Source organism: Hyperoodon ampullatus (genome assembly GCF_949752795.1).
Source record: "Hyperoodon ampullatus genome assembly, chromosome: 10".
In the NCBI taxonomy this organism is placed as follows: domain Eukaryota; kingdom Metazoa; phylum Chordata; class Mammalia; order Artiodactyla; family Ziphiidae; genus Hyperoodon; species Hyperoodon ampullatus.
Window position 1 is genome coordinate 73812701 of NC_136923.1, and position 27640 is coordinate 73840340.

At 36.9% G+C, this 27640-nt stretch overlaps 1 protein-coding gene across 4 annotated transcripts in view; it reads left to right on the forward strand.

Annotated features, from left to right (window-relative positions):
- Window positions 1-27640, forward strand: part of UBR2 (ubiquitin protein ligase E3 component n-recognin 2) — a gene marked incomplete at its 5' end in the record, with an annotated part of 114459 nt that overhangs the window by 56816 nt on the left and 30003 nt on the right. For all 4 annotated transcript variants that reach the window (XM_079713355.1, XM_079713357.1, XM_079713356.1 and 1 more), the window contains 19 exons: window positions 2327-2490; window positions 2580-2679; window positions 4787-4915; window positions 7607-7790; window positions 8905-8966; window positions 9819-9929; window positions 11053-11118; window positions 12434-12556; window positions 12697-12760; window positions 13712-13836; window positions 16339-16391; window positions 17270-17372; window positions 18606-18654; window positions 19433-19587; window positions 21543-21645; window positions 24444-24553; window positions 24660-24740; window positions 25081-25259; window positions 26002-26201. In XM_079713355.1, coding sequence (XP_079569481.1) covers window positions 2327-2490; window positions 2580-2679; window positions 4787-4915; window positions 7607-7790; window positions 8905-8966; window positions 9819-9929; window positions 11053-11118; window positions 12434-12556; window positions 12697-12760; window positions 13712-13836; window positions 16339-16391; window positions 17270-17372; window positions 18606-18654; window positions 19433-19587; window positions 21543-21645; window positions 24444-24553; window positions 24660-24740; window positions 25081-25259; window positions 26002-26201 — 2161 coding nt within the window. The remainder of the gene's footprint in view (window positions 1-2326; window positions 2491-2579; window positions 2680-4786; window positions 4916-7606; window positions 7791-8904; window positions 8967-9818; window positions 9930-11052; window positions 11119-12433; window positions 12557-12696; window positions 12761-13711; window positions 13837-16338; window positions 16392-17269; window positions 17373-18605; window positions 18655-19432; window positions 19588-21542; window positions 21646-24443; window positions 24554-24659; window positions 24741-25080; window positions 25260-26001; window positions 26202-27640) is intronic.

A 27640-nucleotide genomic window follows, 5' to 3' on the forward strand; every position in this document is an offset into this window, starting at 1 on the left:
GGAACATGGGAGTGGATTAGTGCCAGACCTTGAAGGCCATTGTAATACAAGTACTTATATTTTTTGTCTAAAGAAAGTAGAAAAAGGGAAATAGTAAAGAACAGAAATTAATAAAACAAAGTAAATGCACAAAAAAGATTTTTCTTTGAAAAAAAAGGGATGGGGGTAGATCTCTAGAAAGTCTAGTAAGAAAAACAAAAATTTTTATTTAAAAAGGACTACAAAAAACTACAAATCTTACAGATTTTAAATAGAAAATAGGCAATATTAGGATCAAATTAATCAATATAATTGGAAATTTGGATGAAATGAACAAATTCCTACAAAAAAAACACAGGTTGTTAGAAGAGAAACAAGAAATAGAAAATTTTAATTAATATAAAAATCTTCTCACAAAGAAGTCCCCAGGCCCAAAGGCTATACTGGGGAATTCTTCCAAATATTTAAGAAAAAAATAATACCTGTCTTATATAACTTTTTCTAGAAAACAGAGAAAGAGAATATACTTGCCAATTTAATTAAGTCCTCTGTAATCTTGATACCAGAACCCAAAAATTACAAGAAAAGAAAATTACCATTTAATTTCTCTCACAAACGAGGTTGCACAGATTGAATCAAGCAATATAGAAAAAGGATAATACATCACAACCAAGTTTGGTTTTATTTCCTTAACGCAAGAGTAGTATACCATTTGAAAAAAAAAATCAACTGGCGTAATTCAACTTATTAACAGACAAAAAGGAGAGAAAAGATCATATTAGATGCTTTTCCTGAATTCATGATTTAAAATGAACGAAAAATACCTCATAGCAAATGAAATAGGAATGAAAGAATTTATTTAATCTGATAAAATACCTGAAAACAAAGTAAAAACCCAAAGCAAACATTATGCTTGATGGCGAAATAGTAAAAGCTTTTCCCCGAGACCAGAGTTTTTTCTTAGGTCAGTGAAATCACATATACTCATTTAGTTGTCTCAAAATTGACTAATATGGCAAACAAGAAGGAAAATCCTTTTACTTAACTTGTCAGCACCTCCCCTCCTTCGAACTTGAACTTAGTCTTCACTGTCTAGGAAAATTAACAGAAATTAATCCTATTGACTTTTGAGCTTTTGGGGGCCTAAGTCCTGGCAATGGGATGATGATTTAAGAGTTTTTCAAAGGTATGTTTAACTATATCGATTTTCTCCTTATCTGATGACTTTACAGCTTAACCTCTACATTAGAATACAGTTTTACTATATTCTTAGACATCTAACTTCTGCATTGTTTTGTCTTCTTTGAGGGGTTTGGTGATATCAGTCAAAATTTATAATGTATATACACCTTAACCCAGTAATTCCACTTCTAGGAAATTATTCTATAAATATCCTTGCAACTGTACATAGTAGATATTTGTTGCAGTATCTTTTGATATAAATAGCATAAGACTGGGAAAAACCCACATATCTCACAGTAAGGGCCTGGCTAATAAAGTATGATAGAAAAGAGTACTGGGGATAATTTAAAAGAATGAGGGAATTTATATGAACTGGTATGGGACAATCTCCAAAATATATCAAGTGAAAAAACCAAGTGCAGAACAGTGTTTATAATATGCTATCCTTTGGGCAGCGGGGGAGATCATTATACATACCCATACTTACATCTACTTAATAACAGTTATCCATGTACTATAAATGTATATATGTGTGTATATATGCATACACGTATATATTATATACACACCATCTCTGGAAGTATATGCAAGAAAACTGCTAACAGAGATTGCCTTTGCAAGGGGGACTTTGGGAGCTAGGAGACTTAAGTTTTTACCTGTTTTTTGCATCATTTAAGTGTATTTGCTTATTCAAAAATACATTAATGTGTATATCTGTATCTAGAAAGAAAAACAAAAAAATAAATCTCAACTAAGATTAAGAGGAAATAATGGTTTCGTACTGAGTTCTACAGAATCTGTGATATAAACCTGTGAATCCTAGAATAATTATACCATACCATTATAGGTGTCTAAATGTCTCAGTTAAGGAAAATTTGCAACCTGGTTCAGATCCCCCACCCTGAATTGTCTTTGAATAATGAGCCTTGGATCTGTCTCCTTACATTCTGGCATCTTTCTCCGTGATATAATTGTTGCTTCATACACGTGGCAATTGGAGTAAGTAATTGTTATTTAGAAATACACAAAAATGCATTTATGATATTACATAGTTGTGTTGAAAATGGTCTAAACTGAAAGAGCTAACCAACATTGGTGACTTTCTTTTTTAGCTTTATGGTAAATAGTTTTTTATTACCATGTACTCTGATATACTTTGTCCTAGGCTCGGATGCTCATCACAGAAGAAAACCTAATGACCATTATCATTAAGACGTTTATGGATCATTTGAGACATCGAGATGCCCAGGGCAGGTTTCAGTTTGAACGATATACTGCTTTACAAGCCTTCAAGTTTAGGAGAGTTCAGAGCCTTATTTTAGATCTTAAGTAAGTTTTCACTTAATTATTGAACCAGTTGCAACTTGTAAAAGGTCATTGTTTGTCCATATATCCATTGCTGTTTTTGTGTTGTTCAGGTATGTGTTAATTAGCAAACCAACTGAATGGTCAGACGATCTGAGGCAGAAGTTCCTAGAAGGATTTGATGCCTTTTTGGAATTACTCAAATGTATGCAGGTATGTATAAGCTGACACATTTCAAAAGTGAAACATTTACTTTCTCCCTTTTTCGGTTCGCTGAACTAAATACCTTTCTGTCTGTGCATTTTTTTCATACTGGGCACATTTTTTTTTTTTTTAATTTTATTGATTGATTGATTGATTGATTGATTGCTGTGTTGGCTCTTCGTTTCTGTGCGAGGGCTTTCTCTAGTTCCGGCAAGTGGGGGCCACTCCTCATCGCGGTGCGCGGGCCTCTCACTATCGCGGCCTCTCTTGTTGCGGAGCACAGGCTCCAGACGTGCAGGCTCAGTAATTGTGGCTCACGGGGCTAGTTGCTCCGCGGCATGTGGAATCTTCCCAGACCAGGGCTCGAACTCGTGTCCCCTGCATTGGCAGGTAGACTCCCAACCACTGCGCCACCAGGGAAGCCCTGGGCACATTTTTAAAAGAATAATTTGGATAGCTACAATTTGGATCAAGAAGCTCCTCTTAATTGGAAACTCTTAGAAAGGTGTAGAATGCATGAGATCCCAGCAGAGGTTCTGACATCTGCTGTACTTCTGTATTTGGTTATTCTTTTGGTTACCATTAATGTTCTTTCCTTGAGGGTTGCAGATGGTTTTGTTTTGAATATGCTTACATGGAAGTATTGTCAAATTAGTTATTTAGGAAACTATAATGTTTGTCTTCTTAATATTTCCATATTTTTCTTTCATTGATACCATATTTATATGATATAGTATAGAACTCCCCCCCCCCATTTAATTTTCTTTTTGGAAACACTTCAGTATACAAAATAGAATCTAGAAGCAGAAACTGGTATAGTTAACCAGTTTTTTGTTGTTTTGGTTTTGTTTGTTTGCTTGTTTGGGGCCATGCCTCGAGGCTTTTGGGATTTTAGTTCCCCAACCAGGAATTAAATCTGGCAGTGAGAGCACAGAGTCCTAACCACTGGACTGCCAGGGAGTTCTCCTAACTGTAAAAAGATAGTTTCAGAAAATCTGAGGAATATCATTATGATTCCTTTAGTAGCTTTCTGGCTCTCTTAAGAAAGGAATAAGCAAAGTTAACCTGTCATTTTTAGGATATATTCTAGTTCCCATGTTGGTGGTGGTTTCTGGGTGTTTTATTATAGTACTTCTATTTTTTTCCTTGTACCTATAGAAAGAGTATCTACCTTGATCATTTTGAATACTTGAAGTGTCCTGTATTTTCTATTATTTTTAATCAGTTCCAGTGCACCAAGGTAGTTAGGCTAGTTTCTAAAAAAGTTATATTCTTTTGTATTAAAAGCTGTTTATCTTTTTCTTGTTTTGCTTTCTTTCAGTCTCTATGAAAACTTTATTTATTTATTTATTTATGGCTGCATTGGGTCTTCGTTGCTGCGCGGGGGCTTTCTCTAGTTGTGGCGAGCGGGGGCTACTCTTTGTTGCGGCGCGTGGGCTTCTCATTGTGGTGGCTTCTCTTGTTGCAGAGCACGGACTCTAGTCACGCAGGCTTCAGTAGTTGTGGCTTGCGGGCTCTAGAGCTCGGGCTCTGGAAGACAGGCTCAGTAGTTGTGGCGCACAGGCTTTGTTGCTCCACAGCACGTGGGATCTTCCCAGATCAGGGCTCGAACCCGTGTCCCCTGCCTTGGCAGGTGGATTCTTAACCACTGCACCACCAGGGAAGCCCTATGAAAACTTTTAGTTACAGATTACAAATAAATATAAAAATTTTATTTTAGTGTATTATAAAACATATTTATAAATTCAATAGCATTTTAAAGGTCTGTCAAGTTTCTTCTGACAGTTTTTTCTATGGATGATAGAGCTAAAAAGGGATTTGAAGGATTGTTGCAGTGAAGTATATACATTTTATTGTCTAAAACATGTAGAAGATTGCCTCTAAAATAAGTTGTTCTATATTTTACTGGGATTTTTTATTTATAAAATTTTAGAGAATGTTATATAAACGTGTTATTTAAGAAGTTGGACTTCTCATACTACTTGAAACTTCCTGTTAGAACTTTTACTTTATATGTTTTTGTAATCAATATTTCTTCTGCATTATTTCTTAAGTTTCGATGTAAAAGAACAGATGTAATTTTAGTTTGTTTAAAAATCTTTTCATTCCTTTTAAGGGAATGGATCCAGTTACACGTCAAGTAGGACAGCATATTGAAATGGAACCAGAGTGGGAAGCAGCCTTCACACTACAAATGAAATTAACACATGTCATTTCAATGATGCAGGACTGGTGTGCTTTAGATGTGAGTCTCTTCTGGGGTCAGGGATAGGAGATAAATGGAGGAGAGACAGAGATAAACAATTTCCTAAGTAAAATCTGAGGCAGTTTGGAGAGGATAGTGGTGATATGTTCATAAAACAGCATATTTTCTGCTTTCACTTGTATATTCAGTAAAAGTTCAAATTCTGAAACCTTTGAAAATCTTGGAAGTTAGATAAAGGAGGGTATAACCCACACACTCTCTCTTCTTTTATGTTACTATCTTTTATATATATATATATATAATCCCATCAAGATTTTGAGCATATAAAAAGAAGTTTATAAATTTATCCAAAAATGAAATTTTACTATTGGTACATTTGTCCTATGTCTTAAAATTATTTTGGCCTTCCTTTGGCTATAAAATCTAGATGAGAGCTTGTGTAAGTTGGGAGGTCAGAGAAGGCTTCTGTGAGATCTGAACTATGTGTCAGAGTTAACTGATCAAAGAGTAAAGAATATTCCTGACTGAGGGACAGCTGCATCATGCTCTCTGATGAGAACGAGTATGGTTCCAGGAGCTGTGAGAAGGCTCTGGTCAGAACAGAGGTTGAAAATAGTGAAGTAAACAGGTGCCTGGCTTTGCAGGGCCTTGGAAGCCATGGAAAGAAGTTTGAATTTTATTTTAATTAAAGTGGGACGCCATTCGAGACTCCCAAGCAGAAAAGTGACATGATCCAATTTACATGTTTTTAAAAGTTACTCTGTGTGGAGAATGGATGGAAGAGGGTAAGAGTAGAAGCAGGGAGTTCAGTGGAGACATGTTGGCTTTCCTTTGAGTTACTGGAAATAATCAGTGGTCAGGTTTGAGAGAAATTTAGATGAAATTGCCAGCTTGGTAATAGACCGGACAACCGGGAAAGAGGAAGAGAGCCCAGAAATAAACCCACACATTATGGTCAATTAATCCACGACAAAGGAGACAAGAATATGCAATGGAAAAAAAATGGTCTCTTCAGTAAGTGGTGCTGGGAAAACTGGACAGCTACATGTAAAAGAATGAAATTAGAACATTTCCTCACACCGTATACAAAAATGAACTCAGATTAAAGACCTAAATGTAAGACTGAAAACCATAAAGCTTCTAGAAGAAAATTTAGGCAGAACACTCTTTGACATAAATCATAGCAACATTTTTTTTTTGGATCTGTCCCCTAAGGCAAAGGAAACAAAAGCAAAAAAGAAACAAATGGGACCTAATTAAACTTAAAATCTTTTGCACGAGAAAGGAAACCATCGACAAAACAAAGAGACAGCCTACTGAGTGGGAGAAAATATTTGCAAATGATATGCCCAATAAGGGGTTATTATCCAAAATATATAAATAGCTCAATATCAAAAAAACAAAATTGGGCAGAAGACCTGAATGGACATTTTTCCAAAGGAGACATACAGATGATCAATAGGCACATGAAAAGATGCTCAACAGCGCTAATCATTGGAGAAATGCAAGTCAAAACTACAGTGAGATATCACTTCACATCTGTCAGAATGGCTGTCATCAAAAAGACCACAAATAACAAATACTGGCGAGGATGTGGAGAAAAGGAACCCTTGTACACTGTTAGTATGGATGTAAACTGGTGCACTGTGGAAAACAGTATGGAGTTTCTTCAAAAAACTAAAAATAAAACCACCATATAATCCAGTAATTCCACTTCTGGGTATTTATCTGAAGAAAACAGAAACACTAATTCAAAAAGATACATGTACCCCAATGTTCATAGCAGCATTATTTTCTTTCCGACTCACTTCACTCTGTATGATAGTCTCTAGGTCCATCCATGTCTCTACAAATGACCCAATTTCCTTTTTATGGCTGAGTAATATTCCATTGTATATATGTACCACATCTTCTTTATCCATTCCTCTGTGTGAAGTAAGTCAGAAAGAGACAAACAAATTTCGTATATTAAAGCATTATTTACAATTGCCGAGATATATGGAAGCAGCCTAAATGTCCATCAGTAGATGAGTGGATGAAGAAGATGTGGGGGGGTGTGTGTGTGCAGGTGTGTGTGATGTAATATTACTCAGCCATAAAAAGGAATGAAATTTTGCTATTCGCAACAACATGGATGGACCCTGGAGGGTATTATGGTTAGTGAAATAAGTCAAACAGAGAAAGACAAATCCTGTATGTTATCACTCATATGTGGAATCTTAAAAAAAAAGCAACTAGTGAATATAACAAAACAAAAACAGAATCACAGATATAGAGAACAAACTAGTGGTTACCAGCGGGGAGAAGGAAGGTGGGGAGAGGCAAGATAGGGGGGATTAAAAGGTTCAAACCACTGTGTATAAAATAAATAAGCTACAAGGATTATGCTATAGCGCAAGGAATATAGCTGATATGTTAAAATAGCTGTAAATGGAATATAATCTATAAAAATTTTGAACCACTCTCTGTACACCTCTAACTAATGTAATTTTTTAAAAAAAATAGGGAATGAGGGAAAGGATTTTGGAATGACTTCCAGATTTCTGCAGCTCTATAAAGATGTCATTTACTGAGACAGGGCCCTGGAAGAGGGAGCAAGTTGGGAAGAAAAGATTGAGTTTAATTTTGCCCATATTGATATTTGAAGTACTTAATACATCGTTGAATTTGAGGTGCTTGGTTAATGTTGTAGAAACCTTTGAGTAACTTACAGAAAACCGTCTTTTTTAGGAAAAAGTATTAATTGAAGCTTACAAGAAATGCCTTGCTGTATTGACGCAGTGTCACGGTGGTTTTACTGATGGTGAACAGCCAGTCACATTAAGCATTTGTGGACATTCAGTGGAAACTATCAGATACTGTGTTTCCAAAGAAAAAGTTAGCATTCACCTTCCAGTTTCTCGGTTACTTGCAGGTAAAGCATTTCTCCCTAAAAGAGAACCCTGAAATTGTCTTTTAAATTGTTGTTTGTGGTTAATATTTATTGAATACCTACAATGCATTTTTCTGGGAGTTTCACATGCATTAACTTATTTAATCACAGCCTATGAGGTGGGTATTGTTAGGTTTATCACAAATGGAAAGACTGAGACACGGAGGTGGCTCGCTTAGCGTCACACCACAACAAGTCAGAGTAGGGATTTTGAGGTAGTTTGGCACCAGAAACCATGTTTGTAATGACCATACCATAATGCCTCTTCAGACTTCTTAACTACATATACCACATGTTTTATTGTTTATCTCAGCCCAGCTTCAAAGTCTGTGTTGTTAGGATTCAAATTGGTCTATCACATAAGTGATTGCTAATAAATTGAAACCACCCTATACTTTCTCTCTCTCTAAGCTGTTTCTTATTTATTGATAACCTTTTTAATCAGCAGGTTGGAGTGAGTCCCAAATTGGGGTGATAAGATTGTAAAAAGCGTTCTCCGTTTAGACAACAACATAAACAGGACAATTAATTCTTAGTTAACAGAATTAACTAAGGTTGAGCTATAAAAGAGCCCTTTGCAGTTAGGGACTAAAGAGGCTTTGATCCTAAACTGGAAGTTCTGGGGAACTGAATTCTGAGGTCAGGATCAGTGCAGACTATGAATTCCATGGCCAGTTTCTCTGTTCGGTAGCCAGGAGGATCACTCACTACTGTACTTTAAATGGAACAAACTTCATGATCCAGTGGAATATGACTCTTAAAATTGGTATACAAGTTGCTTTGATAGTTATATAGCTGCTTTTGCTATGTTTGTATGTCTAACATTTACTTCTGTAAAATGTCATCAGTGTATGTTGGTACATGTAATTAAGACTCCAGTTCAAGTGTGCCTTTAATTCTGAGGTTCGTGAGAATAACAATTGAAAAGCTTCATTTATGGGTGCAATTCATTTTATATCTTAATGTGTATCATGATAGGTTCCCAAAGAGAAACAGAAAAGAAGTTAGCTATAAAGTTGAGTGAATATTTAGGGTTTTTTTTTTATCTGAATGATTTTCACTTATAGAAATACTTTTTTATTTGTTCTCCATGCAGGTTTGCATGTATTGGTAAGCAAAAGTGAAGTGGCATATAAATTTCCAGAGCTCCTACCTCTAGTAAGTAGTGCTGTTTAAAAGTAGATATCTATTACAAACCTCCAATTAGATAATAAGTCATGGGAATGTAATATCCAGCATAAGGAATATGGTCAATAATATCATAACAACTTTGTATGGAGACGGATGGTTACTAGACTTATCACGGTGATCATTTCATAATGTATGCAAATATCAAATCATTATGTAGTACACCTGAAACTAACATAATACTATACATCAACTATATTTCAGTAATCAACAAACAAATAAATAAAAGTAAATATTTACTATGTTCCACGTACTTGAAATCACTTTGAAACAAACTACTAGGGTTCTCCAGAGAAACAGCCAATAAAGAGTGAGTGAGTGAGTGTGTGTGTGTTTGTGTGTGTGTAGGAGACAGAGATTGATGTATTGTAGGGAACTGACTCACATAGTCATGGGGCTTGGCAAGTTTGAAATAAGCCCGGCAACCTGGCAGGCTAAGAGTTTAAGAGTTGATGTCACAGTCTGAAGTCCAAAGGTAGTCTGGAAGCAGAATTTCTTCATCCTTGGGGAAGCCTCAGTCTTTTCTCTTAAGGCCTTCAACTAATTGGATGAGGCCCACCCATATCATGGAGAGTAATCTGCTTTACTCAAAGTCTACTGATATAAATACTGATCACATCTGCAAAATGCCTTCACGGCAACATCTACATTGGTGTTAATCAAACATTGGGTACCGTGGCCCAGCCAAGTTGACACATAAAATTAACTATCACACAAACATCCTTAAAATAATTTTGACTTGTATTTTATATAAAGCTTCTGTCCCTATAAACCAATCCTCTTTATAGAGTTGAGATTTTTGTGGTTTTTTTGTATACACAGAGTGAACTTAGCCCACCCATGTTGATAGAACACCCTCTTAGATGCCTTGTTTTATGTGCCCAAGTACATGCAGGAATGTGGAGAAGAAATGGTTTCTCTCTTGTAAATCAAGTAAGTGTTTTTTAATTCTACGAAGAGTTTTCAGTCCATTCTTTACCTTCTGTGAAGGTTATAATTTTCAGTGTACTTAGTCACTGAACGTCATCTATATTAAAACTGTTTGTGGCCCCTGGAAACAAACCTTAAAAGAATTTTTTTTAAAAAAACTGTTTGACAAAAGAAATGTAACCTTAAACCAAAGGTTTTTTAGAGTTTTAATTCATATTTTATTAAGAAACAATATCAAAAGTAGAAATGAGTTTTATTTTCACTTGCAGTCATTTTTAGAACAAAGTTGGATATCTTTAAAACATAAAAAATCTGGGGACTTCCCTGGTGGTCCAGTGGTTAAGACTTCGCCTTCCAGTGCAGGGGGTGTGGGTTTGATCCCTGGTCGGGGAGCTCAGATCCCACATGCCTCACCGCCAAAAAAACCAAAACATAAAACAGAAGCAGTATTGTAACAAATTCAATAAAGACTTTAAAAATGGTCCACATCAAAAAAATCTTTTAGGGCTTCCCTGGTGGCGCAGTGGTTGAGAGTCCGCCTGCCGATGCAGGGGACACGGGTTCGTGCCCCGGTCTGGGAAGATCCCACGTGCCGTGGAGCAGCTGGGCCCGTAAGCCATGGCCACTGAGCCTGCGCGTCCGGAGCCTGTGCTCCGCAACGGGAGAGGCCACAACAGTGAGAGGCCCACATACTGCAAAAAAAAAAAAATCTTTAAAAAAAAAATATGGATTTCACTTACTTAAATTAAATTGGGTTAAAAGATAAAAGTTCTGTTAGTATAGCTCTGAAATTGAAGTTTTAATTTTTAAACCTCACCAAGGCTTGGTATAGGATTTTTCTGTTTTTGATAGCTATAATAAATCTCACTGAAAGAACTTTATTAGGAGACCCAGAAAGTTGGCTGCAAAATGTGAACCATAGAGTGACTACTATAATCTGGAAATTTCTAATTAACTAATCTCTACTAAGATAGCATTAACTGCTGGGGAAACCACATTACGTGTGCACATTTGTGTGTTCATGCTCACGTGCACAAGAGCCATGTGCTCTTTTGGTGAGTGGGAAGAGGAGGGAACTGCACAAATAAAAATCTGTTTACCCAATATAATTACTTTTTTTTTTTAGATTTATTACTACCACAATGTGAAATGCAGACGTGAAATGTTTGACAAGGATATAGTAATGCTTCAGGTAAAAAGCATTAAATTTAAAGGTTGTGGGGAGTTTTTCTTCTTGTTATTTCCACAGGACCCAATCATTTATGATCACTCTCAAATCTATAACTGCAGCCTAGCTCTTATCTACTAAGCTCCAAACTCATATGGCTAACAGCTGATAGAACATTTCCATCTAGTTTCCTGGACACATCTCACAGTTAACATATTCAAAATAACTCTTGTGTCCTCCATATGTTCTTCCTATCTTTGAGGTTTCCCTACCTTAGTGAATTATTCAACAATCTGTAGTTATTAGAGTCAGAAACCTGAAAGCCATCCTTTCTTCACTGTCGTCTGATTAAAGACCCAAATCCCTCAAACTGATTTTCAAGGCCTTCAGTACTTAGCTATGTTTAAAATTCCCTGAATTTGTCATACTCTCCCGTAAGTCTTAAAATCTGCACATTTATTTTGTTTGCTCCCTAGATTGCCCACCCCACCTGCTTCCTTTTCTGTTTACCACATATAATGTTGTCCTGTGTGTCTTCGTGTTTAGAGTCACTTTCTCCAGGAAGCCTTCCCTGACACACTAAAATGTGGCTTTGTGTCCCTTTTGGGAGGGCCCATAGCATGATGCTTACCCCCACCATAGCATTCATAAGTCTGGATTGTAGTTGCCTATTTACTTTTTGTCCCCTACACTAAACTGTGGCAACTCTTATCTTGTTCCTTTTTATGTCCATTTTACATAGCACAGTGCTTGTCACAAAGTAGTGTTTCCATATTATTGCTGAATGGATTTAGAAATTATAGAAAAAGTTACAAAATGTAAAATTCAAAAAAAAAATTATTGGTTCAAGATAAATTAAAATTCAAGTTGATTGAGAAGCTATACAAGAATTATAGGAGAATTAAAACTAATATTAAAAAGCTGTCATTTCACTTAGTATAGCATTTATCACTAAAAATTAGTTTGAGTTCTTGATAAGAGTTTAATATGATACATATTGTTTTAAATGCTAGAAGTTTTATTACCATACCACATTTCTGTCCATACACCTGGCAGTGGTAAGATAGCCCTGACACAAATCTTTGAACTGAATTTATAGGGATTATGATATGTGGGTTTAGGGAGTGTTTTGTTTTGATTTGTTTTACCAGCATAGATCCCTGTCCATACTTGTAGCTACCACAAGTAGAGATTGCGGCTAAATGGGTTTTCATCTTTTATTGGAATGGATGAACGAGTAAGCTGCTTTCTCTTGCGCAAGCCAAAATATCTCTCACTAGTTGTTTAGTAGCCCTTTTGACCTTCCTCTTTTCCTTTATCTCAAACATTTTTAAAAAAGACAGGTGTCTCCATGATGGATCCAAATCATTTCCTGATGATAATGCTTAGCCGCTTTGAACTTCACCAGATTTTCAGTACTCCAGACTATGGAAAAAAAATTAGTTCTGAGACTACTCATAAGGTAAGAGCATGCTTTATGAGACCACAACACACTGTTAGAGAAGCATCTTTCATTCTTTTTGGTTATTTTGATCATCTGAGGTAATACAGTATTCTTATTCTTATCTATGAACTTTCTCCCACTACCCCCGATTGTTACAGGATTTAGTTCAGCAGAACAACACTCTAATAGAAGAAATGCTCTACCTCATTATAATGCTTGTTGGTAAGTTTGGATCTTTTGGAACATTTATGTATTATATTGACTTTTGTGGTATCAAATAGTTTAGAATCTGAACTGTTTCCTCTATTTGAGCAGTTACTCAGTTTTAGGGGAAGGAGATGAGAGTGTTTATTTTTATCTCCCCTCTGGTTACTGTAATGATGAGAGAAACAGCACTGTGGTCCTTTGGAAGGAGAGAGGACAACTGCTAAAGCAGGATAAACTAGAAGACTGTGTTGGGAATAAAACGGGGGACAGGAGAATTTAGCAAATAAGAATAGGATATTTAGGAGCTATTTACAGTTACTTTATATCTTAGCTATGTTTTTCCCATGGTTTTGTGGTACAGAAGTGTCCTCTTGACTTCAGATATGAAAATTCCAAGTTAATATGAGACCTATGGCTAATAGACACAGATTTTTTTTTTCTTATTACCTAAATTTTCAGTCCTGTTGCCTCCATCTTTCCTATTCTTTTATCCTTTACTTTCTCCCACCTCCCGTACTATTTCAGTCTCTCTACAGTCCATAGAGCAGAGAATCCTGGCTACTGTCAGGAGGTAATACCAATGAAGAAGGTCTCAGAAGGTGATATCTTATTTGCCACTAGATAAAAGGACAAAGGAAGGCTCTCCCTCCTACCTAGGCTGCTAGTACAGCTACTGCTGTACCAATTCTTGACTACTTCTAATCCTTTCCCACCTTCTGATCCCATTCTTTCAAAACAGCAACCAGAGTTCTCTCTCCGTTACTGAAGACTACACTCACCTGTTGTGTCAGAGACTCAGAAAGATGGTTAGGAGCTGTTCTCACCCTACCTTGTTGCCAGACCAGTCATTGCTTTCCCATTGCACAGAAAGAAAAATACACTGTGTTGCATGACTTATAAATAGATATCACTTATAAGTATTATGATTGTTAAGTGTGTGTATATGTACTTATTCACTGTTGACAGGAGAGAGATTTAGTCCTGGAGTTGGACAGGTAAATGCTACAGATGAGATTAAACGAGAGATTATCCATCAGTTGAGCATCAAACCTATGGCTCATAGTGAATTGGTAAAGTCTTTACCTGAAGATGTAAGTACCTGCAGTTTAAGAAAAGAAAATTATGGAAATCCTTCCCTACCTACCAGTCTAGTATGTATAGATTTACTTCTCTGTACCTTTTCCATAATTGTAAAAACAACAGTTCTAGAACATGTATAACTCTAGTCACTCTTACTAGAAATAATTAGAAAAAGAGAATACTAGGGACTGGGAGTGGAAAGCAGCCTAGGAATAGAATCATTTACAATGAAGCCTTGAAAGAAATAAGGATGCTGAATAAAAGAAAACCTGTTCCAGGACTTCCCTGGTGGCACAGTGGTTAAGAATCCACCTGCCAATGCAGGGGACATGGGTTTGAGCCCTGGTCCAGGAAGATCCCACATGCCGTGGAGCAGCTAAGCCCCTGCGCCACAACTACTGAGCCTGTGCTCTAGAGCCCGTGAGCCACACCTACTGAGCCCACGCACCACAACTACTGAAGCCTGTGCACCTAGAGCCCGTGCTCCGCAACAAGAGAAGCCACGGCAATGAGAAGCCTGTGCACCACAACGAAGAGTAACCCCCACTCGCCGCAACTAGGGAAAGCCCACGCACAGCAACGAAGACCCAACGCAGCCAAAAATAAAATTAATTAATTAATTATTTTTAAAAAAGAAAAATACCTGTTCCTTAGAATGGAATTTATATATCCATTAAAGAGGGGTTTTTATAGGGTGTTTAGTACAAAGTTGCCATGGGTAGAGATAACACTTTATAACCTAGAAATACCTACTCAGCTGTGTTGACTAAAGTTTGCTAGAGTTTTTTCCTTCTAAAGCATCCAAAGACTATGCTAAGCCATCTCTCTCATTTTAGTGAATGTAAATTAATATTCATATGGGCATTCATAGATTCAGTTGTAACTATTTTTACTGCCAGGATCTTAAGTTCCTCTGCCACCTACTTTTCAGCCCTGGGGCTTTTCAGAAACCCAGATTACAGTTGTGAAAGGACTTTATTTTCATCAAGGCTTTTCAAAATGTTTTCCCAAATTTGAAACATAGATCAAAACTCTTAACCTTAATGTTCATTCTTCTGGGATTTAAACCTTTATTTGTTGCATTGTAATACTTCTCTTAAACTTTGTATTATTTCAAACTTGAAAAACTTGAAACATCTATAGAAATAGAAAACATAGTATAGTGAACCATCACCAGCTTCAACAGATGACCAATCTTATTTTATTTATACCCCAGCCACTGATTTCTACACCCTCACTGGGTTATTTTGTAGAGAATACCAGGTTTACCATTTCATCTATAAATAGAATTGTATATATCTAAAACAGTGGTTCTCAACCAGGGATGATTTTGCCTCACCCCCCGGGGGGGTGGCATTTGGCAATGTCACTACTCAGGGCAGGGTGTGTGATGCTACTGGCATCCATTCAGCAGAGGCCAGTATACTACTGAACATCCTACAGTGCACAGGACAGATTCCCACAACAAAGAACTATCTCGTCCAAATGTCAGTAGTGCCAAGGTTGATCAAAAAGATACTAGCTTTTAGAAAAACCTATGCATATGCCAATTATCACACCTAAAAAAAATAATTAATGATTTTTTTAATATCACTGAATATCTAGTCAGAATAAAAATTACATGTACTTTTTTTAATAGGTCTTTGCTAATGGGCTACTTTTGCCATTTCCATTTCTAGTTGTGTATACATGTACTTTTTAATGCAGGAAATGAGGAAACAATTACAGTTTCATTTAGACCATTGGAATAAGGAAGAAATAAAATTTTAAACAGTATTTTATTTATTTTTTTTTTTTTGCGGTACGCGGGCCTCTCACTGTTGTGGCCTCTCCCGCTGCAGAGCACAGGCTCTGGACGCGCAGGCTCAGCAGCCATGGCTCACCGGCCTAACCGCTCCGCGGCATGTGGGATCCTCCCGGACCGGGGCACGAACTGGTTGTCCCCTGCATCGGCAGGCGGACTCTCAACCACTGCGCCACCAGGGAAGCCCTCAAACAGTATTTTAAAAGTGTAACTGCCTTGTACAAAGTGATGGCATCTATATTTACCAAACATTTTTGACCAGAGAATATTTCACAGAATTCCTATGAACAGCTTGTCGTGAATGGGATATGATTTGGGAAATGATGTTTTAACAAAAATAGATAAGAAATTAGTGTAGCTATTTCACAAAATATTGCAAATATATAAATTTTAAATATAAAATTTAAACATTATGTGTACTGTGTGTTTTTATTTTATTCCTTTTGAAAGCTGTCACATTGATTCCATATGGTAGTAACTTGTTTTTAATTATATCAATCTGAATGAATGTTAGCTTACCAACTCAATTTCCCCAACTGCCTATTAATCATTATGTTTACTATAGAATCCTCATTTGTAAAAATCAGGAGAATAGTATATCTGCTTTATACCATTGCTGTATGAAGCTTAATGAGTTAAAAGCACAATGCCCAGAGTGCTAGCAGTTATTAACATGAAACACACTTAATTTGTTTCCTGTACCCTTTAGGAGAACAAGGAAACTGGCATGGAGAGTGTAATTGAAGCAGTTGCCCATTTCAAGTGAGTTTATTTTCTGCTTTTTCACATTCAATTTTATTTTATACATTAATTTTTCTTAGAGTGTTCCCCTTGATGGAACTGAGAATAAAATTGTTGTTTTCAGAGAGTGACAACCACTTTGAAACATATAATTCTGAACTAGATTTCTCACTGACATTTTACTTTTATGATCTAGCCCTGCACTTAGCAACTTCAAGTAGCTTTATGAGGATTTTTAGTTTTCAGGTGTTCCCTAGCTGATAGTTTCAGGTAATTGAAACTAACCTGAGCAGGTGATCTGAGTAAATGCATTGTGCTTTCTTCCTTTCCATTTGAATGTGCCACCTAAATTGTGGGATAGCCTCTGAATAATGCTTTCTTCGGTGTCCAATCAGTAAACTGTCAATAATCTATCCCTTAAGGTTGTTGAGGCAGTTTCTTAATCCTGCTTTTTCTGTGCTCCTCATTCCAATGGCATTGTCTTTATTTTTGCTGATTTTAAAAACAATACATATTTTTAGGGAAAATATAGAAAAAATTATAGAAAAGATTCTCTAAACCCTAAAATTGCATCTGCTTTTTTTCACTTGGTAGAACTTATCACAGACATCTTTACATGTCAAAATATACAAGTTAACATCAATTTTAATAGTGTTCAGTTGTTTGGAGATGCCATAATGTGTGTAACCTGTCCCCTGTTGTTAGACTTTGAATTGTTGTCACTACAGTGACCATCACATTCACTTGTCCAGTTAGAATAAATTCCAGGTGGACGTGTAGATAAAGTGGCTGCACATGAAGCTTTGGATGTAGATGATTAAATGAACCCACAGAAAGTAGTTCCAGCTTACATTCACCAACAGTATATGAGATTTAAGAATTTTTTTTCCCCCCCAAAGGAAACCTGGATTAACAGGACGAGGCATGTATGAACTGAAACCAGAATGTGCCAAAGAGTTCAATTTGTATTTCTATCACTTTTCAAGGGCAGAGCAGTCCAAGGTAATTGAGAAAATTAAAAGTGTACTGAGAAAGGGTTGCTTGGAGTTTTTTTGTTTTTATTTTGTTTTTTCCTAAACAACTTTTACTGCCTTTTACAGATTGAAAAAGGACACATTTTTATTGTAGGAAATTTGGAAAATATGAAAAGGTATAAAGAAGAAAGTACAGATTACCTATACCACCACGTAGCATTTGGGGTTTTCCCCTATTTTATGCGTACATAAAAAAGATCTATATAATTATATACATACCCACACATACCTAATTGTATGTATTTTATTGGCTTTTGAAGATATCATCAACGTGTATTCTAATCAGTTAACCTATTTTACACTCATTTCAGAATTGCTAGTACTTAACATTATGCTTTTCCATGGTGACTTAAGGAATTTTCCTGATCATTCTTAGAGGGTTAAATTTTGCCTTTTAGCAGTCTGCTCTTAAAAATAAGTTTTCAATAAATGGCAGTAAATGAAACTTAAACATGAAGCTTTTGTTTATTAGTTTTCTGGGGTTTTGTTTTTGTTTTTGCTTTTTTGAAATATAGTTGATTTACAATGTTGTGTTAGTTTCTGGTGTGCAGCACAGTGATTCAGTCATATATATATATATTCTTTTTCAGATTCTTTTCCCTTATAGGTTATTATAGAATATTGAGTATAGTTCCCTGTGCTATACAGTAGGTCCTTGTTGGTTATCTATTTTATATATAGCAGTGTGTATTAGTGTTTGATGCATGAAATAAAGCTCAAATCTGAATAAGTTTTTGGTTTTGGTTGGTGCATGTTTCCCCTGCATTTTTTTTTTTTTTTTTTTTGCGGTACACGGGCCTCTCACTGCTGTGGCCTCTCCCGTTGCGGAGCACAGGCTCTGGACGCGCAGGCTCAGCGGCCAGGGCTCACAGGCCCAGCCGCTCTGCGGCATGTGGGATCTTCCCGGACCAGGGCACGAACCCGTGTCCCCTGCATCGGCAGGCGGACTCTCAACCACTGCGCCACCAGGGAAGCCCTTCCCCTGCATTTTAAATCAAGAAAGAATCCACTTGGGGGGATTCTCTTAGTGGCAGGGGGAAATTAACCTTGATACCAGTTTCGGGGGAGTTGCAAAACTAAGGATAGAAATCTTCTAAAATCAGAAGTTAGTATGGCAAAGATTAACATATATCAGTAGTTTTGGATATTAAATTGTTTCATGTTACTAATTCCCTGTCCAAATTACATTCATTTTTATTAGGCAGAGGAAGCCCAACGGAAATTGAAAAGACAAAATAAGGAAGATACAGGTATTTTTAATCTTTCCCCAAATCTCGTTTCAGTCTCTTTTACTTGTTAAACATTGTTTTCTATTGACTATGATGATGATTCTTAATGAAGTGGTAGATTTAAATATAAGCTTTCTGAGTGAGCTTTTTTTTTTTAATTTATTTATTTGGCTGATTTGAGTCTTAGTTGCGTCACGTGGGATCTTCCTTGCAGCATGCGGGACCTTTCATTGTAGCACGTGGGCTCTTCGTTGTAGCACACGGCCTCCAGAGCGTGTGGGCTCAGTAGTTGTGGCGCGCAGGCTCTCTAGTTGTGGTGCCTGGGCTCTAGAGCATGTGGGCTCAGTAATTGCGGTGCACAGGCTTAGTTGCCCTGCAACATGTGGGATCTTAGTTCCCCACCCAGGGATTGAACCCACGTCCTCTGCATTGGAAGGTGGATTCTTGACCACTGGACGCCAGGGAAGCCCCATGAGTGAACTTTCAAGGGCTAATAAATATGCTAATATAGACATAGTCTGTACTGAGTCACCTTTGGGTTAATGGTTTTATCTCGGATCGTAAGACATTTCTAGGGAAAAGAAAGGCCTTCTTTTGTACTACTGCTACTTACAGAGCTGTTTTTATGCATTTGACTGACCTGAGAGGGTAAAATATAGCTTTAAGATGTGTGTAAATGAATATTCTTTGAAGACTATCAAAAGTATGTAACAAAGGGATAGTTTTTTGCTGTTTTTTTTGTTCATTTGTTTTTTAAAGCATGTTCTACAAAAGAAGCCAATTATAACTTTATTTTCAGCACTTCCACCTCCAGTTTTGCCCCCATTCTGCCCTCTGTTTGCAAGTCTGGTTAACATTTTGCAGTCAGATGTCATGTTGTTAATCATGAGAACAGTATTGCAATGGACTGTAGAACATAACGGACATGTCTGGTCTGAGTCCATGCTGCAAAGGGTAAGTTTGAAGACATTTATTATTTATATTTTAGTGGTCTTGTAGTAAAAACCAAAATACAAAATACTCCTGTCAATATCTGTACACAGGAAACTTAGGATAAAATGTAGTGTTAACTTAATTCGAAATATAGTATTTTGTTACTGTTTGTGTCTGACCATAAAAATGAGAGCCTGGCAGGTTTTTTTTGTTTTGTTTTTGTTTTTTGCGGTACGCGGGCCTCTCACTGTTGTAGCCTCTCCCATTGCGGAGCACAGGCTCCGGACGCGCAGGCTCAGCGGCCGTGGCTCACGGGCCTAGCCGCCCCGCAGCATGTGGGATCTTCCCGGACCGGGGCACGAACCGGTGTCCCCTGCATCGGCAGGCGGACTCTCAACCACTGCGCCACCAGGGAAGCCCCTGGCAGATTTTTTTACACCACATGGTTGTGGTTACCTTGGTCTTGTTGGCAGATCTGCTCTCATTTATTGGTCCTGATATGTCTTTGTTTATACAGTACTCTGATATTTGTATAATGTGTTATCTTTGCATTTGCTTTCACTTAATTCTCTTTAAAAACCTGTGAGTTCATTAATACTTATGTTTTGCAGTTGAAGAAATTGAAAGTCAGAGACTTACGCTCCTATAACTAATTAGTGGCAAGTCTAGAACCTTGTTTGTATTTTACTTTATAGATTTAATGTCAGTCATTCATAAATTATTATCTCATTAAATCCATGTAATACCCCTATGAGTATCAGTAGATAGTTTTTCCACTGTATAGATGAGGAAGGCAAGTTTCAGTGAGATAGACTTGTCCATGTTACCCAACTAGTAAGTAACATAATAATAATACTCAGTTAATACAGTTAGCCTACTCTGTGCCTTATTCTATGCTAGGCACTTTTATGTACCATATTTGTAACCCTCAAAACTCTAGAGGAAAGCTTTTTTTTTTTTTCTTTTGATTTTGAAGATGATGAAGTTAGGCTTAGTGAGACTTGAAAGCAGTGAAGCCAGAATTCAGATGAAGGTGAGCCTTCCTCCAGAGCCTTCCTTCAAAGCTACTGTTCCTCCCCTTGCCTCAGCAGGCTCAAGTATCTCATTGGCTAAGATATTTATATATGTATACCCTCCTCCAGTTTACAAACATACACTAAAAATGTAAAAGCATAGAGTTGCAGTATACTGGAGACCATCAGTATTATATGAGCAAAAGATGTATGGGAAATGATGGAGAAAAGAGGAATGAACATCATTTATCTTATATATACATTTGCTTTATGTCATTCAGGCTAACTTAGTTCTTCCAAGTCTGACAACCACAGTAGCCCTATGTTTAGGGAACGATACAGAGACACCACATGCATTATCTCCTTCAAAAATTGGGGAGCAGGATAAGGAACAATAAAAGTGCAAATAGATTAGTGTAGTTATATTCTTAGAAGTCTAGTAAGGAGTTTTTCATGAGGTATGCTGAACATCTTTATAAATGATATGGCATTAGAGATAAAAGTGTGTCTCTTAGATGATTAAGATTTTTAGTCCTTAGAGAAATTGAACTAGGAGTATTATAGATCAGATCATTGCATGATAGATGATTTCAGGTCTAATTATTTGGCCACTGATTCTTAGAAGCAGTGATTTTTAAGACTGTAGTGTAGGGATGGAATAAAACTGAAAATTATATGGATTGCTGGTCACAGCTGTTAGTAATTTTAACTTACCCTAAGAGTTTGCAATTGAATATTCTTCCTAGCTGAAATAGAAATTTTTGTTTCCTTGCTGAGAATTCTTTATTAGAAAATGAACTTTAGAGTTTGGATTTCATGAAAATTGGTACTTGGAATTAATTTTTACTGCACTTAGTGTTTAATAGTTTATCTTTTTTCAATAGTGATTTTTTTTTAATTTCTTATAAAAATATGTACTTGATTTTTGTTTCACTAAAAGTTAAAAAACATCTTGTATTTTAGGTGTTACATTTAATTGGAATGGCACTACAAGAAGAAAAACAGCATTTAGAGAACGTCATGGAGGAGCATGTAGTAACATTTACCTTCACTCAGAAGATATCGAGTATGTATACAGTTTTTACTAAAGTAACTCAACATGTCCATGATTTTTAAGTGTAGTATAACCTCTTTTATTTGATTATATAAGTTTTAAGTAGGTTACATTGAATCCAAATTTCTGAGGCTGTCTGTATTCACCTGTGTATTATATCAGATCCTGATACATTTTTATAAAAATACTTAGGGCCTACCCATACTTTAAAAACATAAATTTTAATTCATAAACAGGAAACAGTAATGAGGATTCCTTAGTTTGAAATCAGTATAGCACATAAATTTAAACTCTAGTATATACTTTTAAAAACACAGAGTGTGCTATTAGGATTTCACTTCTAAATTGTTGCTATTATCTTATAAAAAGTAATGAAAATAAGAAAATTAGCTATAGAGTATTACATTTTATATAGAGTAACGTGACTTTTTTTGAGAAGACCAAAGAAATATTTTTTCTAGCTTTTTAATATTAAAATTTCAAACATACAGACAAGTTGGAAGAGTTGTACAGTAAACATCTATATACCTGCCACCTAGATTCAATAGTTAGTGTTTTGCTATATTTGCTTTATGTTTGAACACTTTTTTGAACCATTTGGTTTTTTGTTTATTTATCTTTTGGCTGTGCTGCACAGCATGCAGGATCTTAGTTCCCCAACCAGGGATCGAACCTGGGCCCCCTGCAGTGGAAGCACAGAGTCCTAATCACTGGACTGCCAGGGAATTCCCTGAACCATTTGTTTCAGATGTCATAATATTTCATCTCTAAATAAAAACGTTTCCTTTATTAATCTTCAGAATAAGCAGTTGTTCTAATAGTTACCTGAAGTAGTGGCAACTGTGAAATTTTTTTGTTTGCTTACGTATTTTTGTGGTTCTTTTGTTTTTTAATATTACTCATGGGTTTTTTTTCAGTGTTTTATAGTCAGTTATAATCAATACTCCTTTTGATGCTCAAACTGTGCCACTTCTGGGCAGTGGGAGTCTGTTCAATTGGTTCTGTGTCCTTTTGACCCAACCCCATTAGTATTTGAGCACCACCTTGCTTTCTGGCACAAAAGGTGTCTGAGGCTCATCTTGTACTTTCCCTGCTCTAGACCTGCAATCAGTGATTTGCTGAGATGCTTAAGTGAATTTGTGGTGGTATAATAGGAATTTCTGAATTCCTTGATTGCAAGGGAGTATTTCTGTAACTTTGTTTAGTATTGTGTTCTCTGCCATTTCTTCCTAAAAGATAATGACTATGAGAATAGTAGGTTCCACTGGGGGATGAGGAGGAATAGTCCTGGTTGCTGCTAAATCTCTATTTTTCCCTTTTTGCCCACATCCAGGTAAGTGGGAGGAAGAAGGGGAGCTGTCTTTCCCCACTGAAGACTATGTTCTTGGATGCCAGCCTTTCCCAGCTCTTTTCTCTGCCAGTGTTTCTTTCTATCGATTAACATTAACAATGTATCTGTTGTACCTTCTTTATCTGCAGTTTTTTTACTTTGGGATAACCACACAGAAAACTCCCTAATTTCATTTGATCTCAGGTTCTCTTTTGCTTCTTTCTTTCTTTTTCTTTCAACAATCATCATTTTCTCTAGACAGTCCTCCTATTTCTCTTTAAACATTTTATATAATTAAAACAAACTATTGGAACTTCTGTGGTGGCACAGTGGTTAAGAATTCGCCTGCCAGTGCAGGGGACATGGGTTCAAGCCCTGGGCCAGGAAGATCCCACGTGCCATGGAGCAGCTAAGCCTGCGAGCCACAACTACTGAGCCCATGTGCCACAACTACTGAAGCCCACGCACCTAGAGCCTGTGCTCCGCAACAAGAGAAGCCACCGCAATGAGAAGCCAGCGCACTGCAACAAAGAGTAGCCCCCGCTCACAGCAACTAGAGAAAGCCTGCACACAGCAACAAAGACCCAGTGCAACCATAAATAAATAAATAAATACATGCATACGTACATACAAACAAAAGACAAACTATTTAGAGTCAGATCCCTAATCCACAGCTACCCAATTTCAGATCTGGAAGGATATTAAAGATCACATAGTTCAGGGAATTCTCTGGCAGTCCAGTTGTTAGGACTCGGAGCTTTCACTGCTGAGGAACTAGGTTCAGTCCCTGGTCAGGGAACTAAGATCCCATAAGCCATGTGGTGCGGCAAAAAAAATAACAATTAAATTAAATTAAATTACATTTTTTTAAAAAGATCACATAGTTTGGTCTCTTAACCTCTTAGGAAAGAGTAATATTTTGCCAGAAATGTTTCTTAAATCAAGAAAATTAATAATTGGATATTTCCAACTATAAAACTAAATTAGCTAATATTGGATTAAATGTATTCCTGAGAGTAACGGACTTTTTGTATCTTTTTCTCAAAATAAAAAATCCATAGAGGAAGAAATTTGTTTTATTTTGAATCTAGGTTTTCTTTAAAGAAAAGGTCAAAACAAATAGATACATGTTATATACACATGGACTCCTCTAATCCTGATTCATTTTCTTAGACTTGTAAAATCTCAGGTAGGCCTTTCAGCTGGGTTTTTAATTTTGCTAGAGGCTATGTTAAAATAATCATTTGGTATAAGATGTCAGTTTTGAATGATTAAAGCATTCTAGTTGTTAACAACTTGTTTGTAAAATACAAATATGTCACATTTCGAGAGGTATTGAAAATTTCTAAGTTGAACTGTAATCAAATGATGGGCAAATGATGGGCAAATGTTATAAGCAACTTCATTTATCTTGTGCATAGTAATAAGCACTATGAAGTCTTAGCTGTTGTTCGTGTGCCCTTTTTTTCTTCCACCTCAGAACCTGGTGAAGCACCAAACAACTCTCCTAGCATACTAGCTATGCTGGAAACACTACAAAATGCTCCCTACCTAGAAGTCCACAAAGATATGATTAGGTGGATATTAAAGGTAAAATTTCCTGCATCACTCTGCTTTTTGTGAGAAATATTAAATGTTTATCTTTAAATTTTTATAATGTTTCATAGCTTCAGAATAACGATATTTTTTTTCATAGACTTTTAATGCCATTAAGAAGATAAGGGAGAGTTCATCCACCAGTCCTGTGGCAGAGACAGAAGGAACCATAATGGAAGAGGTATAAGATGTAAAGTGTGGTAATACTGAAAAATTGTGGCAAGCTCACTATAAACAATTAAATTTATCTGCAGTAAGTTGGTAGTTGATATTATTCACAAACACGTAAATCCCAAGAAGTGTGCCACTATTTATTTATATTTTTGTAGCTGTCTTTTTGGACTGCCTTTTTTTTTTTCTTTTAACATGTTAGGTTGATTAAGAAATCTTTTCTCTTTGTTTAGATAAGTGAGATTATAGAATAGTTTTTAATTAGTATTTACAATAAAGATGTTTCTGCTTTGGGGGAAAAAATATGCATTTAGCCTCTAATGGTCTAACTAAATGAAGCGTAATTTCAGAGTTCGAGAGACAAAGACAAAGCTGAGAGGAAGAGAAAAGCTGAGATTGCCAGACTGCGCAGAGAAAAGATCATGGCCCAGATGTCTGAGATGCAGCGGCACTTTATTGATGAGAACAAAGAACTCTTTCAGCAGACATTAGAACTGGATGCCTCTATCTCTGCTGTTCTTGATAATAGGTAAAAATTAATCACAATTTTTGAAACTCTTGACCATGGTTCTCAACTGAGGAAGATGTTTGGTTTTTTTTTCTGTATAAGTACACTTAATCATAGAATAACTTAGAAGAGTTGATAGATAAATTTTGTGGCCTCGTAGTTAGAGGACTTAATCTTAGAAATCTGAGTTTATTCGCATATGATCATGAGCATGTCTCTTGACTATAGATAAGAGAATTCATATGTATGCTTAAAATGTAAGTTATACAGAAGACCCTTGAGATTCATAAAAGAATGAATACACTGGGCTCAGTTAACTTCGTGTCTGACTTATGTGTTGCATATTGGATTGCTATGAGGATTGAAGGACATGGTTTTGATACGTATGAAAGACTTGGGTCTCTCAAATCAAGTCATCAAAACTGTGTGTTTTAGGGACTTCCCTGGTGGTCCAGTGGCTAAGACTCTGTGCTCCCAATGCAGGGGGCTTGGGTTCGATCCCTGGTCAGGGAACTAGATCCCACATGCCACAACTAAGACTTCACATGCCGCAACTAAAGATCCGCACACCCCAACAAAGATCAAAGATCCCACGTGCCGCAACTAAGACCTGGCACAGCCAAATAAATAAATAAATTTTTTTAAAAAAACACAAAAAACTGCGTGTTTTAAATATGTTTCTACTTACCTAGAATCTACTGTTTTATGATTCTATAGAAACTTCTTAGGCTCATTAATTATACTCCTAACCTTTTTATTGCAGCCCTATGGTTTCAGATATGACTCATACGGCATTGGGCCCAGCACAAACTCGGGTCCCTGAACAAAGACAATTTGTTACCTGTATATTGTGTCAAGAAGAGCAAGAGGTCAAGGTGGAAAGCAGGGCAATGGTCCTGGCAGCATTTGTTCAGAGATCAACTGTATTATCAAAAAACAGAAGTAAATTCATTCAGGATCCAGGTAAGTCATAGCTATATCCTCATCCTCCCTATTACTAATGACTGCCACATAGTATGGTAGGTGATATACAGAGATTTTATTAACTTAATAATAACTGTAGGCTTGGTGGTATCTTGAACAGGTAACTTAGACAGGAATTCCTCACTTGACAGATGTGGAAACACTCCAGAAGGTTAAGTATTATGCCTGAATTACGCAGCTGATAAATAGCAGGGATTCAAAAGAAAGCTGTTCTTTGTTTCATTAATGTACTTTGGTACTTAACAGTCTTTCCCATTCTTCACATTTGTAAAGTCCAATAATTAGTTGACACTGAAATAACAATAATTATTTTATCTCAATAATTATTTTATCTCATAGATAGATCCAGGGTGGAATCCCTTGAGAACAGTGGTGTGAGTCACCCCTGTGAGAAGCTGTCCTTGAGCCAGATTCTCATTTAGATTATTGAGATAGAGATTACCATGCAGTGCAGGATGTTATTCAAGAGAGTCTTGGGGGGCTTCCCTGGTGGCGCAGTGGTTGAGAGTCCGCCTGCCGATGCAGGGGATGCGGGTTCGTGCCCCGGTCTGGGAAGATCCCACATGCCGCGGAGCAGCTGGGCCCGTGAGCCATGGCCGCTGAGTCTGCGTGTCCAGAGCCTGTGCTCCGCAATGGGAGAGGCCACAACAGTGAGAGGCCCGCGTACCACAAAAAAAAAAAGAGAGAGTCTTGGGATCAACATCTATGGAATGGACGGGAAGGAAGCAGGTTTGGGCAAAGGGAGAAGTTGAGCTATGATGCAGTCCCCAGAAGACCTTAGCCAACCCCATGGGAGCTCTGGAGCTGGATGGCCCTTCAGAGGTGTCCCAAGTTGGGGCAAGGGGGCTGGGTCTTCATACCCTGACACTGATCAGTGACTGTTTGTGGCCTACCTCTGGAAAGAGGTGTGACCTTGATCAAAGTAGTGTGACCCTGAGCAGAGTCCCTTAAAGAGGGATAACGGTTGAGTGCCCTCTTCTAACAGCTGAGGGAGTAAGTAATTCATTCCTGCAGGGGCTTCTGGGCTGCACCTTATTGTGTCCACCACAGATACTTTTATGTTTCTACTCTTACATTTGTTTATGTGTGCACATGCCTTAATGATACCAGCCAGTAAACTTCTTGAGAGTAGGAACTGTGTTTTAATTTCCAAAGCACTTATTTAGCCAGTGCTTTTCACATTGTATGATTGGAAGGAGGTTTGAGAGACCACTGGTAAGTTTGCCTTTTCTCTATAATGAAAATCTTCACAGTGTGGCTCTCAAGCACCCTAGTTAAGATACATTGGTCAGCTTCACCTTAAGAAATGATCATTTGTACTAGGCGATTTACAAATTTCATTCCAGGCTGAAGATAAAGTCACCAGTTGTATTTAGTACTTGGCTATAAGTGGATTTTTTTAATGCTTTCACAATTTA